Raw genomic sequence first — 18,203 nt, forward strand, 5'->3', positions numbered from 1 at the left:
ATATCACCAATTAGAAGACAGGATGAAAAACATTCTCTTCATTGTAAACACACAGAAAAAACTCTGTGAAATACCTAGAAACAACCCTAGCAGGTAGGTGGACGTTCCTGTGTGAAGGACTAACGTGAGGAGCCTGCGGAGCCTGCAGCATTTGTGGATAAATGAAGACAGGACATCACAAGAGGATAAGTCTGCTCAATTTAACTCATTGACTTAAAACAAATCCAGTAAATCCTAATGTAATTTTTAAAGAATTTGACAAAAATGATTCTAAAGAATAAGTATCCCCTAATTTTCTCCAACAAAATGTACCTCTTTGTCATAGTAGCATTTTCAGGGTTGGTTAACTTTTTTCTTTCTTTTCTTTCTTGCTCTGAATTTGCCAGTTGCTTTGACAAAGTGGAGTAGACTTCAGATGCCAGATCACCCTGTTCTGGCCCTATGGGTTTGGCTGCTGGTGATCAAGGCATCACCTGATCAGATGTCAAGAGACTTGCGCCACAAGATCCAGCACTGTGCCACGGAGATACTCATCAGCGCGTAATCGATGCTGCCGTATATAGATTCTGCCCCCAAACCACACCTGTAAACATAGCCTGAATCCTCCTGCCCAACCAATGTCTGTGTTCTGTGTTCTGACCTGTTGGTGATAGTCCCCTAGATGCTGTGTTTGCTGACTGGCATAGGTGCCAGCATCCAGTGTTGACAGACCCGGGCATCATAAAGTGTGCGATGGGATGGGGCTTCTCAGATGCAACCACTATAGGAACCAGCCTTTGAAATGAATGCCAACAGTGGCTAATAATAAACCAGTGTCTTGGGCCAGAGGAAAAGGAAGGCGGCATTGGTTGACTGGTCACCCTCCTTCCTGAAGGTGCATTATAAAAAGCTTTGCCTTTCTTTGGAGCATCCTCACAAGTCAGCAGTGACTCCAAAGACACCATGGCCGCCTTGGGCATCACAGTGGCCCTGCTGGTGTGGATGGCCACCTTAATGCTTATCTCTATCTGGAAGCAGATCTACAGCTGCTGGAAACTGCCCCCTGGCCCTTTTCCACTGCCCATCATTGGGAATATTCTGCAGGTGGATATCAAGAATGTTCCCAAATCTCTCGCCAAGGTAGGAGACATACTGTTGATTAGGGGAGGAGAATTCAGGGACTAGACATGGTTTGGGTGCATTTAATTCACTGTCAGACAAGTTGTTATTCAATATCGGCCTGTTATGAATGAACTGACTTAACAGTAGCATCCAAGAGTGATCTTAATGATATTTAGTAGTTGATACAGTGTGGGCATGGAGCCCCTGGCGGGGGGCGGGGGCATTGGCCATGGCTGACCTGGAAGCCTCTGCTTGAGCCACAGGTTAACTGCTCTGTCACTGGATGGCTTGGCGAGGCCACTGCAACGCAAGGAGGGCCATGCGTTCACAGCAGGCGCACACTGTAGATGCCAAAGGGCGGGATGAAAAGTGGTGTCAACCGACCTGTGTAGTCCCTCTGTCTACAATTGTTGTGAATAGCGAATGAACTACCAAATCTAAAAACTGAATGAATCACTAAATCTGTTACATGAGCAAAGAATGCCATCGGGCGCCCAGCAGGCATGGGAAGTGTTTGAGGTACAGGAGGTGCTGACAGTGCTTCACGCACCCTGGAGGATGGGCTCATGGAGGTCAGGACGGTGCTGGCTCAGTGTCCTCCTATAGCACCCTGGGGTCTGGGACTTTGCCTGCGGACGGCAGCAGGTGGGAGTGATGGGGCAGATATGGGCAGAGGGTTCTCAAGGGAGGGACAGGAGTCAGCCCACCAAGCTGTGTCCAGGAGCCCAGGTATGCTGGAGCCTCACTCCCTGCAGAAGGAAGTCTCTATGGGAAGGGTCTTCCCAAGTCGAGCTGGACAAAGATTATCTCTCCCCAGTTGCTTCTGAGTTCTCTCGGCCAACAACCGCTTTGGGGATCAGTGTAAAGCCTGGCCCACATCCTCCCTAAGTTCCCAGTGGTCTCACTTGTCTGCTTGCTGGTCTCTGCAGCTGGCAGAGCAGTACGGGCCAGTGTTCACCTTGTACCTGGGCTCCCAGCGCACAGTGGTCCTGCATGGCTACAAGGCGGTGAAGGAAGTTCTGCTTGACCACAAGAATGACCTTTCTGGCAGAGGAGAAGTCTTCGCATTCCAGTCGCACAAGGACAGAGGTGAGCCAGCTTTTCAGAGGACTCCTAGGATGGGGTCGGAGCCCAGGCCTGAAATACCAGGGGGTGGTAACCACTTAGTGCAACAAGACAGAAGGGTAGAGACACCCTCAACAATCCAGGTGCTCAGTACCCACTTTCCTGAAAGTTGCTATGGGTGTACCCGCACCCCCACTCTGACCAGCAGCACAGATGTGCGTGTAGAGAAATGCCACAGGGGCAGGTGAGCTGTGCTTTCTCCTGAAGACCTTCCAGCCTCCCGGGGCCTCCGTCTGGGGAGCTCTCCCCACCTCCAACCTCTCCTGCTCCTGGGTGTGGGTGCTCCGTGCTCTGAGGCCCCTCACCTAACATGCTGGGCCATCTGCTTGTCTGTGGGGCTTAGGTCAGCTGCACTTCTCATTCTACAACCAGGAGACCTCTATACTGGGATGGGTGGGGTGTTCAGACCAGGAAGGGGTGCCGGGCACAGCAGCCCCGCTCACAAGGGACTTCTACATGCTCTGGTCTGGCCAGTCTCGTCTCTCTCCTGCAGCCCATGCCTCCAGAGCCCTGGGTTCCCATATGGAGAGTATGCACTGTTACCTTATATTAGTGTTCACGTGGGTCTCTGAGCGTCGCCCAGACTCCCGACTCCAGCACCCACCTCCTGCATCTCCTGGGACATCCTGGAGCCCGTGGGGCACCTGCTCATAGCTCCTCCGGCTCAAAGCCCTGGGAGCTCACTGCTCACACTGCCTGCCCTCCGCCCTCATGTGCCTATTCTCCTCTACTGACTTACTATTGTTTTAGTGAGATTCCAAATCACGTTAGAAATAAAGCAGGGAAAAAAAAAAAGAAATAAAGCAGGGTCCCCCCTGCTCTAAAAAAAACCAGAAGCCTCTAGTTTTTTCTGAATTAACTTGGGTAAAAAAAATCTCTGGAAAATCTGTATCCAATGATGCAGAATTTTCAAATTGATGGGATTACAGCTGGGTCCACTGTTCTTACGGTGCTGTCCCCGTATTCCCGTCTACAGTCACAAGGTCATACCCCGTCATTATCAATGACATTGGATTTTCTTTCTTGGGCATTGTAAGTTTTTTTTACTTGTTTGGGGTTGCCAAGAGCAAAGTTAACTACCTCAGTCTTTGTCATTAACACAAGAGCAGGGGTTATGGGGTCAAGGAGCTCCAGCTGCTTCCAGGGAGCCCTTAACTGCCACATCTGGTCCAAGCCACAGGCCCCTGAGGGCAGCTGGGCAGGGCCCACATTCACATTACATGCGTTGGACTCAAGGGGGCTTTATCCCCTCCTGCCTCTGGCTCCCAACTCCTATTTTCACACGTCCCACGTGGCCCAGATCCTGTCCGTGGGACACCTCCGGTTCCCCAGGCATAATGATGCCAGTGGCAATTAGCTCAACATCAAGCACAAGGGACTTGTGGGTGGATGGGGTGGATGGGGCGGATGGGGCGGATGGGGCTGATGGGGCACGGGTGCATGGTAAGTTCAATAAATTTCATTTCAGTGAATGTTTATGAGGCTCTGACCCAGAAGCGTTACTATCTCCATTTCAGCCTATTCTGGGTCCCAAAGTCTTGGCCCCTCTGGGATCGCCCTCTCTGAATCTCATTGTCTGCCTCTCTGTCTCCCTGTCTCTGTCTCTGTCTCTCAGTCTCTGTCTCCCTGTCTCTGTCTCCCGTCTCCCTGTCTCAATCTCTGTCTTAATGTCTATCTCTGTCTCAGATTCTGTGTCTCAGTCTCTCAGTCTCCGTGTCTCTGTCTCCCTGTCTCTCAGTCTCTGTCTCCCTGTCTCAGTCTCTCTGTCTCTCTGTCTTCTCACATTCTGTGGCATCTGCCACCTTCCCTTTGCTACACAACTCTTCCCTTTACCAACTTAAAGTTGTCGGCCTCCCTGTCGGCCCCGCAGTGGCCATGCCACAGCCATGCCAGGAGGTCCGGTGGGCACTCCCTTCTCTCGCGTCCCTGCCAGCCTCTCGGGTCCTCCGGCTGCGGCTCCCAGCCCACAGCTCCGGCCTCTGGCCTCTCGGGGGTCTGCACTCTGGTCCCCCTGCTTGTCTGGATCTGCGAGTCTGCGCAGCCCCGGGAGGTGGGACGTCAGTGGCCCCCACGGACACGAGGGGGTACGGTCACATGTGCCCTGGGTTCCCCCTTTGACAGCCAGGCCATGACCCGGCGTCCACCCGGCAGGCTCCGCGGGGCCCGTAGGAACCGGGGCTTGGCCTGCGCAGCCCTGCTCCCGGGACCCCGAGGCGTCCCCGTGGTGCAGCCTGGCCGTGGCCCGTCTGAGCAGGCCCGGGGCCGCGGTGCGCTCCCGCCCCATCAGGGCCGGGACCCGTCTACTCTCCGTCTCCTCGGCCTGCTTGGCTCCAGGGTGGGACCGACACCGAGTGTGTCCCGGCGGCCGCCCCGGGTCCCTGCCGCCCGCGGTAAGCCAGCCCCGCTGTCCCGTCCCCCAGGGATCACGTTCAACAATGGGCCCGGCTGGAAGGACACGCGGCGACTCTCCCTGAGCACCCTCCGGGACTACGGCATGGGGAAGCGCGGCAACGAGGAGCGGATCCAGAGGGAGATCCCCTTCCTGCTGGAGGCGCTCAGGGGCACCCGGGGTGCGTGTGGCCCAGGTCCCAGCTCTGCCAGGGGCAGCCCTGGAGTGCAAGGCCCCAGAGCCGTCATAGGTGGTGGCTCCCCGAGGGTGGCTCGACTCCACAGAGCCCGTCTGCAGCTCGGGGTCCTCTCCACAGCCCTCGTGTTCGCCCGGAGGAGCCGGGGAGTTGGGCACCCCCCGGGAGGCCCCACAAGCCTTTTAGGGTTGCGGCCGCGGGGAGGGCCCCAGGTGCGGGGCGGCCGGGCGGTGCGGGCCGCCCTGACCGCCCCGTCTTCCAGGCCAGCCCTTCGACCCCACCTTTCTCCTGGGCTTCGCCCCCTTCAACGTCATCGCTGACATCCTCTTCCACAAGCACTTTGACTACTCGGATCAGACTGGGCTGCGGATACAGAAGCTGTTCAACGAGAACTTCCACCTGCTCAGCACCGGCTGGCTCCAGGTGAGGCCCGAGGGCAGCAGGCCCGGCGGAGCCCGAGGTCAGCCAGGGCTGGCGCAAGGCCCGAGCCGGCTGCTGCTCCTGCAGACACCGGGGCCGCGGTGCCCCCTCGCCGGCCCCAGGAGGCCGCTTTGCCCTCTAAGCGGGGCCCTGCCAACGCGAGACCCCACACACGCGACCGCTGGTTTCCGAAAGATACCGTGAGCCAAAATGTTCCGTCGTGAAACCATATGACGCATCAGTTCACGCGGAGAAACAGTGGGCCCAGGACACCAACCCTGTTGCATCTGGAAACAAGTAGGGAAATTCCCCGTCTCTCTCTTTCTAGCTTTATAACATTTTCCCAAGCTATCTGCACTACCTGCCCGGAAGCCATAGAAAAGTCTTAAGAAATGTGGCTGAACTAAAGGATTACAGCTTAGAAAGGGTGAAGGAGCACCAGGAGTCGCTGGACCCCACCTGCTCCCGGGACTTCACTGACTGCTTGCTCCAGGAGCTGCAGAAGGTACATGCATGCACTGCTCCCCGCAGCCGGGGAAACGTGGTGCCCTGCTGGCGGGGCGCGGGGTGCTTGTGTGCTCCGGGTCCCGGGGTGGCCCTGCTAACGCCCAGACGGTCCACATGGCCCGTGCCCACGCCCGGGACCTGCTCCACGCCGGCCTCACAGGTCCACAGCTGCTCCCAGAAGTGGGGACACACGGCTGGTCTCATTTGGGGAGAAGCCCTGCACACTCCTTGCCAGCATGTAGACCCCAAATTGTATGGGACTTGAGGGGTTTCCAGGCCTGTCCAGCATCATCTACCTGACAGCCCCCAGACCCCCACCCAGATGGTGAGGCTTCCCCTCTCTCTTTTGACATCTCTCGTGCCTCTAGAACAGGATGTGAATTCTCCACCTGGTTTCCCTGGATAACTCTGGGGGCTGAGAAGCTCTTCCGTTGGTGGGACTCCTCACTGCCCCTCCCGGGTGTCTGGCTTCCTGGTGACTCCCTGCCTGCTGGGACCCAGTGGTGCTGACTGGGGCATGGAGCTCACCTTGGGCTGCTGGAGGTCACGGTTCAGGGCCAGGGAGAGCCTCGCCCCCCAGGACTAACACCACCCCTAATCTTACAACTACCCCTAGCACTATGCCGACCCTTCCCCTACAATGTGCTACCCCTACCCCACCCTTAACTCTACTCCTAACCTACCTCTACCCATAACCATAACCTAACCCTGCCCTAACCTTACCCCAAACCCTGTGACTAACACTAACCCTGACCATACCCATAACCCAAGCCCTACCCCAACACCTACCCCACCCCTAAATCTACCCATACTCTAACCATTCCCCTAATCCTACCCCCACCCTAAACGTACCACTACACCAGGCCCTACTGCTAGCTCTACCCCACCCCTAAATATACCCCTACCCCTATCCTGCCCCTACCCCTAATCCTAGCCATATCCCTAACCCCACACATACCCTATGCCTACTCCTACCTATACCCTAACCCTAAGCCTACAATACCTACACCCCTACCCCTACACCTACTTCTTTTTTTTTTTAAAGATTTTATTTATTTATTCATGAGAGACACAGAGAGAGAGACAGAGACAGAGACCCAGGCAGAGGGAGAAGCAGGCTTCCTGCAGGGAGCCCGACGCGGGACTCGATCCCAGGTCTCCAGGATCGCACCTGGGCTGAAGGTGGTGCTACACCGCTGAGCCACCCGGGCTGCCCCTACACCTACTTCTGTAGAAGGAGCACGGTTGCACAGCCTGGGGCAGCGCACAGTCCTGCCCGTGGCCAGCTCTCTGGGAGCCTTGCTTCCCCTAACAGTACTGCGGACATGGTCATGTCCCATGGGGTAGCCTCATGCACACCTGCCCCCTCCTCCCTGTGGAGCTGGCAGGGCTTCCAGTTCCTTTCTGCTGAGGGAGACGGTTCCCTCTCGTACACCTGAAGTCTCCTCTTACAGAGTCCCTGTCTGACTCTACTGCCTGCAGGAGAGATACGGTACGGAGCCTTGGTATACCTTGGACAACATTGCCGTGACCGTGGCTGACCTGTTCTTTGCGGGCACGGAGACCACCAGCACCACCCTGAGATACGGGCTCCTGATTCTCATGAAATACCCAGAGGTCGAAGGTAGGCCAGCTAACAAACAAGGGTCCTGGGGCCATGGCTGTCACACCCTGGCCGCTAGGCTGGAGCATCTGGGCTTTAACTTTCTGTCTGCAAAGTGGAAAGTGGCACGGGGACCACCGCAACCGCATGGATTCAGCGGACATGTTCTTGTGTAGGACGGGCACCGGCACTCTGGGACACCAGCCCCCCCCACGCCCCACTGACACACCTGATTGCAGAAAAGAAGAGCCAACAGCAGTGTGGAGACACGCACGGCGTCTGTGTTCTGCTCCATAATATAACCTATTTATGACAGTGACAGTAAGGGCTATCTCTTTTTTAAAAAGATTTTATTTATTTATTCCTGAGAGACACAAAGAGAGAAGCAGAGACACAGGCAGGCAGAGAAGCAGGCTCTATGCAGGGACCCTGGGGTCACGCCCTGGGCCACAGGCAGATGCTCAACCTTTGAGCCACCCAGCAGTCCCAATAATGTCTATCTCATCCCCAAACAAGACTTGGCCTCCTAGGCAGAACAGAGAGATGAGGCAGCATGGGGCTGAGGCCCTCGTGGCATAGTTTACCCTACTGGAAGAATAGGAACCAAGAGGGAACCCCGGGGACGAGTGCTCCAGGACTGCCCGCCAGCCTGGACGCCCTTCGTTCTTCCCCCGGGGCTCCTCCTCCCAGTGCCCTGGAGGAGGAGAAGGCCCTGGTGCCGCACGTGCAGGGGGTCACGGCCCGGAAGCACCTCCCGATGGCATGGGCCAAGGACAAGCAGTGTGAGGGCGTCGCTACTCGCAGGGGGATGAGCACCAACCTCCCAGGAAGGAGGAAAGAAAGGGAGCTGCTCCCGGGAATGAAGGCTCCTCCTGGCTGGTGTCCAGGCCCAGCCTCCCCGCTCCCCTGGGCTTGGCTCTGGGGGGCCCCATCACCCTGAGGTTCGCTTCCTGCCGCTGCTGCTGCTAATCTGGCTTCTGCTCTGTGCCAGGCTGGGGCTACACCCTTGAATATCCCGTGATCTTAAGGGCAGGTGTTCTAGGGCAGGAGGTAATTTCCCTGAGGGATGTGGAGTGTGACCTGCTCAGGAACAGGATCTGCTGCTTCTGACCCCAAAGCCACTGCTTTGTCTGTCTCACAGAATTGGGGGGAAGGAGCCAGAAGTCCCTGGAGATCTCTCACAGATCTGAGAGAACTTCTGACCAGTCTGTCGGGGGAATTGTACGCTGGACAAGTGTCTTACATGATTAATTAAGAGTAATTTCCAATATAGAGAAAAAGGTAGAAGATACATATGACTGACAGCCACACCACAGCCAAACTTAGCAAGCGTGAACGTTTGCAGTGCCTGCTCGGAGCTCGGGGCAGCAGGTTGCAGAGCCCGCCGACGCCCCTGTCGGGCCCCTGCCGCCCACCCCCAGACTTCTGCTGAGTGTCGTCTCGGTGCTCAACGTCACACGTTTCACATTTATTAAGTATCAGCACACCATGCACACGGGATGTGCTTACAGTTGTACACCTGGGAACCATGTGGCACATCATTTGCACGTCCCTCAACCTGCTATGAAGGCCCAGTGACTTGTCAAAGGCTGCTGGTGACCCCACCCAAAGAGAGGGATGTCCAGACCCCGCTCCCTCATTCCTCATGCAGAAGGCCACGTGCATCTGTTTCCGTCCTGCCGTCACCTCCACCTTCCCGGGCCTGCAGTGAAGCAGCCTGGGTATAACTCATACAGAGATTTCCCTCCAACTGAAATTCCTAAGACCCTTTCGTTCTTCTCTATTCCTGGCGTAATGACGAGAGTTGGATCAGCTAGAGGCTAACACGTGCTAGAGACTTGAGGCGTCTCGCGGCGACTGGCTCTCATTGGCATTTGTGGAGCAATGACCCCAGAATCCAATGTATCCAGGACCCCCCGCAGCACCGCTGGGAATGCTCTATAAGCTTGTGCTGGGTAGATGGGCGGGGGTGCTGAGCCACCCTGGAGTCCGTCCTCTGCATCTATTCTCTTGACAGAGAAACTTCATGAAGAAATCGACAGGGTGATCGGCCCAAGCCGAGTCCCTGCCATCAAGGACAGGCTGGAGATGCCCTACATGGATGCCGTGGTGCACGAGATTCAGCGATTCATCGACCTGCTGCCCTCCAACCTGCCCCATGTAGCAAACCAGGACACGATGTTCAGAGGATATGTCATCCCCAAGGTCAGCTGTGAGCTAGCGTGGACGCCCCACCCACCCACCCACTAGCCCACCAAAGGGCAGGATCCTTTGGTAGATGTGGCTGACTAGTGGGTCTAGTGGGTCCCAGGCCAGTGCTCCTGGCCCATGGAGCGGTACCTCCCTGGCACCTGGTGACCAAGATATGGGAAAAATCTGGAAGGGGGCCCCCGGGACAGCGCCTGGGGGTTATCATACTTCCCAACCCCAGAAACCAACAACAGTACCATCTAGCCTGTGAGCTTCTCTGATGAGATGAGAGCTCTCGTCACCGTTTTGACCTGACCCCTGACTGCCTTTCATGTAGCCCGTCAGCTAACTGCTTCCACCACCGGGTCCCAGGGGGAAGCCCGTGTTCTGTTACCTTGACTGGCTGACACGGGCCTCTGCTCCTCCTAGGGCACAGTGGTAATTCCCACACTGGACTCCGTCTTGTTTGACAAACAAGAATTCCCTGATCCAGAGAAGTTCAAGCCAGAGCACTTTCTGAATGAAAACGGAAAATTCAAATATAGTGACTACTTCAAGGCATTCTCCGCAGGTAAGAGGAGAGCAGGTGTAGGGAGCCGTCCCCAGGTCCTGCTCTCTGCCACGGTCAAGCACCTGCCCCGGGGACCCAAATTCTTCTCTGTTCACAGAGGTTAAATGACATCTTCCCACCAGCAGTCCTGGGGATGAGATGAATTATTCTTTCTGCGCAGCAGATACTTCTCCTCGTTCTAGTGCTAAAATGATCTAATAGGGCTTAGTGAAAATCTCTCAAAACCGTATTACCTGCTGGTCCTGGTGACGGAAGCCGTGGGCAGGCTCACGGGCGTTCTTATACTGAAGTGTGTTATGTGCTTCCCTTCAAGGGGCAGAGAGGGGTCAGTTCTGCTGTGGTTGGGCCCCCTCTGCTGCCACCACCACCCCCCCCCCCGTGACAGGGCTCTGTGTCTTGACCGCCTCAGAGCCTCAGCAGCACTGTTGTCGCTTCCAGGAAAGCGGGTGTGTGTTGGAGAAGGCCTGGCTCGCATGGAGCTCTTCCTGTTCTTGTCCGCCATTTTGCAGCACTTTAACCTGAAGTCTCTCGTCGACCCCAAGGATATTGACCTCAGTCCCTGCACAATCGGGTTTGCCAAGATCCCCCCCCATTACAAACTCTGTGTCGTTCCCCGCTCGGGCTGAAGACCCCCGGGCCCCAGGCTCTTTGGTGCAAACCTGGAGTCTTCCTGCTTCCGCATATCCCTTTAATGCCTCCAGGAAGACCCTCCCTGCACAGTCTGGTGGAGGCACTCAGGGTTTCACAGGGAATAAATTGGTCCTGAGATGCTGCTTTTCAGAGTCACACTCATCAGATGAAATTTGACAGCAACGTCCAAAAAAGATTGTGCAAAACTAATTAAACAAATTGAAACAAACTATGACCTAGTTGAGTCTGTGTTGGAGTCCCCGGAAACAAGGGCGACCACAGTAATGGAAACATGTCTCTTCCAGGAAGGTAGAACTGCCTGGTGCTTAGGGTTCACAAAAACGAATACAGATGCTATTTTGTTGGATTAGTTTGGAAAAGAGGAAAATAATATACCTTGAAGGCTTGTTAGCCACGTTGAAAACATATCCCGTGCCATCTGTGCCTCGGAAATGAGGTTGTTCCTTTGGGCTCACTTCTCAGTATCATTATGTGCTATATTTTAAGATTAAAATAGGTCTGAAAAGTCCACGTAGACATCCATTATTATCTCTTAATAAGATGCGACTTTTTACCTGGAACAAAAACTCTAGGCACATGGGGACCCCATGTGGGGTTAGGCAGAAATGAGGAAATGATTGGTCGCCTCCATGAACTACACAAAGTTGTGGAACAGAAGAGGCATTTGGAAAAAGAACTCGTTCCCCACCCCGCTGGCTCCCACCAAGGCCTCCTGTGTGCTCAGCCTGCGTGCTTGGACTGCCCATCGGTGAGATGGGCCTGATGGAGGCCCTGCTGCTGAAAAGAGTGTGAGGGCTGCACAGGTTAGGTATGCAGGGCCTCCGGAACACGTGTGGCACGCTCAGAGTCCTGCCTAAGTGTTCCTTAGTGAAGGGAGTAACGTTTCAAGGCCAGTCATGTAGCATCTTCCCATCTCTCTCTCTTACACACGTCTGGTGACAATGGCCCACCCAGATAGCACCAGATAATCTCCCGCTCTTAGGGTTCCTAACTAGTCACACATTCAAAGTCCCTTCCCCATGTAAGGTAGAGTCATCACGGGCTCCGGGGTGAGAGGATGTGCGTGCCGTCGTACCCGCAAGGCGGCACTAGCAAGAATCGACACTGACACCCCGGCTACCGCATTCTGAAAGCTGCCTGTCCTGCTCTTGCCCATGCCTACCCAGTGGTAATCCTGCTTCCAGCAGAAGAGTGTGAGAAAATGCCTTCTCATTTGCTTTGGGGATTTAAATTTGAGAGAATGTCCTAGGAAAATTCCAAAGTACTCAAATGTAATGAAGAACAGTTGGGAGGGACGCCTGGGTGGCTCCGTGGTTGAGGGTCTGCTTTGGCTCAGAGCATGACCCCGGGGTCCTGGGATCGGGTCCCACATCAGGCTCCCTGGGTGGAGCCTGCTTCTCCCTCTGCCTGTGTCTCTGCCTCTCTCTGTGTCTCTCATGAATAAATAAATAAAATCTTAAAAAAAAAAAAGGAACAGTTGGGAGGGAGGGTAGGGGCCACTTGAGTGTAAATGTTTAACTGATCCCAGGCAGCAGCCTTCGATTATCAACAGGCTTGAGTTGGCTTCTTGGTCAGCACATTCCAAAACTGCGTCCACGGGGTGGCTTCCTGGCCCAGCTCTTGAAGTCCTGCCGTGTGATCACGGGCAAGCATGGATACGAGGTAACACTACCTCAAGAGGTAGCCTGAGCTTAGAAAATCTTTGATCAATCTGAACCCCCTTTGGCAAAACAGGAAGAGAAAGGGCAGGGTGGACAGGCTCGGGAGGTGTCTCGGTCTCTTCTGTTGCTGTAGCGAAGTATCATTGGCTGGGAGTAACTGGCCACTGAAGGTGTGGGGGCTGGAAACCAGGATGCCAGCAGCGTGGGGTTCCGGTGAGGGCAGAGGGCTGCCCGGTTGCGGGTGGCTGACTTCTTACTGTGTCCTCACGTGGTAGAAAGAGAGCTAGCTGGTCTCTGGCCTCTTCTCCTAAGGACACTGGTCCCATTCGTGGCCTGATCACCTCCCAAAGGCCCCACCTCCTGGGATTAGGGCTTCAACATAGGAATCCTGGGGACACAGACATTCAGTCTAGAGCATTCCATTTCTCGCTTCCCAAGATTCGTGTCCTACCACCTGCAGGATACACTTAATCCATCCCAACAACCTCAAAGTCCTACTGCTTGCAGTTAGCATTTAAGTCCACAATCCCGTCTGGATTTGATTTGCTAATATTTTGTTGAGAATTTTTGCATCTATGTTAATAAGAGTAATTGGTCTGTAGTTTTCTCATAATGTGTTTGTCTGATTTGGGTATTTGAGTAATGAATATAATGTGTGAGGAAGCATTCCCTCTGCTTCTTCCTCTGAAAGAGATTATAGATAATCCATTCCTTAGAAGTTTGGTAGATTTCACCAGGGAGCCCATCTGGGCCTGGTGCTTTTGGATTTAGAACGTTATTAATTATTGATTTAATTTATTTAATAGCGATAAGTCTATTCCTATCATTTATTTCCTCTTGTTTTAATTGGGCAGGTAGGGATTTCAAGGAATTTGTCCATGATTATGGTCATCTAGGTTACCATGTTTGTGACATAGACTTGTTCAGTATTCCTTGATTAACCTTTTAACTTCTATGGCATCTGTAGTGATCACCCCTCTTTCATTTTTGATATTATTTGCATCCTCTTACTTCTTTTCTTAGTTAGCCTGGCTGAAGGCTTATTGATTTTATTGGTCTTTTCAAGGAACTGATTTTGGTTTTGTTGATTTTCTCTGTTAATTTCCTCTTTTGAATTTTATTGCTTTCTGCTCTGATTCATATTATTTCTTTTCTTGGCTTACTTTGGATATAATAATTTTTTTAAGATTATTTATTTATTTATTCATGAGAGACACAGAGAGAGAGAGAGGCAGAGACACAGGCAGAGGGAGAAGCAGGCTCCATGCAGGGAGCCCGATGTGGGACCCGATCACACCCAGGGCTGAAGGTGGCGCTAAACTGCTGCATCACCCAGGCTGCCCTAGATATAATTTGGTCTTAGTTTTCTACTTTCTTAAGGTGGGAACTTAGATCACTCATTGTAGGTCTTCCTTCTTTTCTAATAGGTGCACTCAGTGCTGTCAATCACCCTCTATGTGGAGTTTTCACTACCTTTTGCAGATTTTGATGAATTGTGTCTTCAGTTTCATTTAGATTAAGATATTTCTAAATTTCTTTTGACTTCCTTTCAGACACCTGTATTATTTAGAAGTGTATTGTGTAATCTTCACGTATTTTGGGATTTTTCAGTTACTTTTCTGTTATTTATTTCTGCCTTAATTCTATTGTGATCTGAGAGCAGACATTGTATGAATTCTGTTCTTTGAAATATGTTAAGGTGTGGGGTGCTTGGGTGGGCTCAGTCAGTTGAGTGTCAGACTCTTGGTTTTGGCTCGGGTCATGGTCCTATGGGTTGTGAGATCCAGCTCACATCGGGCTCTGTACTCATCAGGAGTCTGCTTGAGATTCTCTCTCTCCTTCTCCCTCTGCCCCTCCCTCTGCTATCTCTCTCTCTCATAAATAAATAAATAAATAAATAAATAAATAAATAAATAAATTTTAAAAAATTAAAGTGGATTTCTTGTAGACAACATATAGTTGGGTCTTATTTTTTGATCATTGTGACAATCTGTCTTATTTGGTGTATTTTTACCACTGACATTCCAAGTGATACTTGATATACTTGGGTTAATATCTACCATATTTATTATGGTTTTCTATTCATTGCCCTTGTTCTTTGTTCCTATTTTTATATTCCACTCTTTTACTACCTTTTTTTTTGTTTTGATTGAGTATTTTTAAAAGATTGTATTTATTAATTTAACAGAGAGAGAGAGTGAGAGAGAGGGTGAGAGAGAGAGAGAGAGAGAGCGCACACACAAGCAGTGGGGAGTACAGAGGAAAAGGGAGAAGCAGACTCCCCACTGAGCAAGGAGCTCGATGTGGAACTCAGTCCCAGGACCCTGAGATTGTGAACTGAGCTGAAGGCAGATGCTTAACTGATTGAGCCACCTAGGCACACTGTTAATTGAGTATTTTATATGATTTCATTCTCTCTCCTTTCTTAGCTTATTACTTATACTTCTTTTTTCCAAGTTTTAAATTCCAGCTAGTTAACATACAGTGCAATGTTAATTTCAGGTATAGAATTTAGTGATTTATCACTCACATACAACACATACAACACCTGGTACTCATCATAACAGCACCTTTTTTAATGCCTATCACCTGTTTAACCCATTCCTCCCCACCTCATCTCTAGTAACCATCAGTTTGTTCTTTATAGTAAAGAATCTGTTTCTTGTATTGCCTCTCTTTTCTCCTCCTATTTTCATTTGTTTTTTTTTTCTGAAATCCCACATATGAATGAAATCATATGATATTTGGTTTTCTCTGACTTATTTTTCTTAGCTCCATCCATGGTGTTGCAAATGGCAAGATTTCATTCTTTTTTATGGCTGAGTAATATTCCATTGTATGTATATACCATATTCTCTTTACCCACTCATTATTTGATGGATATTTGGGCTCTTTCCATAATTTGAATATTGCTTATTGTGCTGCTATAAAAAGTATATCCATTCATGATAAACCTTCAACAAAGTAGGGTTAATGGGGACATATATCAACATAATAAAGTCCATATATCAAAAACCGATAGCTAATAACCTCAATGGGGGAAAAGTGACAGCCAGGAACAAGATAGGAATGTCCACTCTTATTATTACTATGTAACATAGTACTGAAAGTTCCAGCCTCAGCAGTCAGACAGCAAAAAGAAATAAAAGGCAAAGAAATCTAAATTGGCCAAGAAGTTAAACTTTCACTATTAGAGATCACATGATACTATATATAGAAAACCCAAAAGATTTCACCAAAAATTTGCTAGAACTGACACAGGAATTCAGTAAAGTCACTGGATACAAAATTAATGTACAGAAATCTGTCACATTTCTCTATACCAGTAATGAAGAAAGAGGAAGAGAAATCAAGGAATCCCATTTGCAATTGCACCAAGTTATAAAATACCTAGGAATGAACCTAATCAAAGAGATAAAAGATCTGTACTATGAAAATTAAGATATGATTTACAATGGTTGTCCAGGATTTTGCATCTACAACTAATCCAAATCCTCTTTAAAGTAGTAGTATAGCACTTCACAGATAGCGTAAGTATAATATAAGAAAGTCCTAATTCCTTGTATTATCATTGTTCATTTCATTTACATGTAAGCATATATATGTAATATATATACATATATATTCTTCCTTACATTATATATAATTATATAGAGCCAAGTTTCTGATCTGTATTATTTTCATTTTAACATTTTCAGCAAGGTAGGTCTACTGGAAACAAATTCCCTCAATTTTTGTTTATATGAGAAAGTCTTTATTTCTCCTTCACTTTTGGAGGTTGATTTTGCAGGATATAGTATTCTAGGTTGGTGGGTTTTTCTCTCAAGTTAAGTATTTCATTCCACTCTCTTGTTCCTCTCATAGTTTCTGGGGAGAAAGTGGTTGTGATTCTTATCTCTGTTCTGCTATAGATAATAGTTTTTTTCCTCTGACTTTCTTGCAGGATTTTTTTCTTTATTTTTGATTTACTGCAGTTTGAATATGATATTCCTAGGTGTGCTGTTTTTGGCACTTATCCTGGTTGGTGTTTTCATATTTCTTATTGGTGTTTAACATTAGTTTGGGGAAATTCTCAGTTATTATTGTTTCAATGTTTCTTGTGGTCCTTTATCTCTTTTCTCTCCTTCTGGTCTTCCTGTTACATATAGGTTACATTTTCTGTAGTTGTCCTACATCCTTGGATATTCTGATACTTTTTTTTCATTCTTCATTCTCTTTGCTTTTTGATGATTCTATTGATATATTTTCTAGCTCATAGATTCTTTCTGCATCTGTGTCCAGTCACTCACGAGTGCATCAAAGGCATTCTTCATTTCTGTTACAGTGATAAATATATGTAGCATTTCTCTTTTGGTTCTTAGGATTTCCACCTCCCTGCTTACATCGCTCATGCATTCTTGTATACTGTCTACCCTATCCCTTAAGACCCTTAGCATATTAATTATAGTTGTTTTAAATTCCTGGATTGACAATTCCAATATCTCTCCATCTGGTTCTGATGCTATTTTGCATTCTCAGATTGTGATCTTGGTCTTTTGGTATGCCTTGTAATTTTTCTTGATTGCTGAATATGACACTCGGGTAAAGGGAACTGCAGTAAATAGGCCATTGTGTGGCAGTGAAGTATGGGGCAGGGGACATGTCCTACAGCCTATGATCAGGTCTCAGTCATTAGTAGGCCTATGCCTCAGGACTGTGACCCTAACAAGGGGTTCTAAGCTTCCCCTTCTCCCCCAGGTGGGACAGGGTGGTTAGATGCGGTTGGAGGTGGGCTGTTTCCCTTCCCAGGTCAATTGAACTCTAGTTAAGTAAGTGCCCCTGAGGGCAGGCCCTGTTAAGAAAAGGTGTGCTCTGATGTGTTTCAAATTGTACATTTATTTGCCATTCATTTCCCCTCCACCTTCCCCCCCTCCTTTACTCTGATATTTACTGTGGGAATCTGGTCAAGGTCCTGGAAACAAATCTCACAATATTGTAGGGACCCCTGTGAGTGGGTCCTTCTGGAGTTCACTCTGTGTTCTCTGCACAGTTCAAGTTTCCTGCCCCACATGGTCCCATGGCAGCTTCAGCTCGTGGGTCCTCCTCCTGTAAGTTGTGGCTCTGTGTTAACCCATCTGTCTCTTGGTGTTGGGGGCAGCAGCTTTCCCCATGTCCTACCCTCTCTCAGGAATGCAAGAAGAATGGTGCAGAAGACTTCTGATTCGAGTTCCACATATAAGGAACTAAGATGCCCCCACTCCATCCCAACAGCAAAAGAAAGCTGAGCAGAGTGAAAAGCAACCTTACGGGACCCCTGGGTGACTCAGTGGTTGAGCATCAGCTTTCAGCTCAGGGCATGATCCCAGAGTCTGGAGATCAAGTTCCACATCAGGCTCTTTGTGTGGAGCCTGCTTCTCCCTCTGCTTGTCTGTCTGTCTGTCTGTCTGTCATGAATAAATAAATAAAATCTTTAAAAAAAGAAAAAGCAACCTTAAAGGTTTGTCAGTTGTTGGTCTTTCAAAGAAGCAACTCTTGGCTTTAAAGATCTTTCATATCGTTTTTCTATTCTCTCTGTAATTTATCTCTAATCCTTATTATTCCCTTCCTCTGTTAGTATTGAATCTAGTGTGTTCTTATTTTTCTAGTTTCTTACAGTATAAATATAGGTTGTTGATTTGAAATCTTTTTTTATTGGAAGTATTTACAGCTATATATTTCCTGGCAGCAGGGCTGCTAGGCTTTCTGGTGAGCTCAGGCATCTAGGATCACACAGGCTTGCATGAGGCAGGGCATCAACGTGGCTTGGAAGC

At 50.0% G+C, this 18,203-nt stretch overlaps 2 protein-coding genes across 2 annotated transcripts in view; both read left to right on the top strand.

The window, feature by feature from the left end:
* The first annotated feature begins 935 nt into the window (after nt 1-935).
* CYP2E1 (cytochrome P450 family 2 subfamily E member 1) lies at nt 936-10,962 on the top strand. The gene is given in 9 exon segments (NM_001003339.1): nt 936-1,119; nt 2,031-2,190; nt 4,647-4,796; nt 5,074-5,234; nt 5,560-5,736; nt 7,221-7,362; nt 9,359-9,546; nt 9,961-10,102; nt 10,541-10,962. Coding segments are annotated over 9 exon segments (1,485 nt in total). The 5' UTR covers nt 936-942; the 3' UTR covers nt 10,729-10,962.
* Nucleotides 10,963-12,396: 1,434 nt separating this feature from the next.
* Nucleotides 12,397-18,203, top strand: part of LOC100688697 (cytochrome P450 2C23-like) — a 32,140-nt gene continuing 26,333 nt past the window's right edge. The window contains exon 1 of the mRNA XM_038579212.1: nt 12,397-12,415. The gene's annotated coding sequence lies outside the window, so the exon portion shown is untranslated. The remainder of the gene's footprint in view (nt 12,416-18,203) is intronic.

This window comes from Canis lupus, chromosome 28, assembly GCF_011100685.1.
Source record: "Canis lupus familiaris isolate Mischka breed German Shepherd chromosome 28, alternate assembly UU_Cfam_GSD_1.0, whole genome shotgun sequence".
Lineage (NCBI taxonomy): Eukaryota > Metazoa > Chordata > Mammalia > Carnivora > Canidae > Canis > Canis lupus.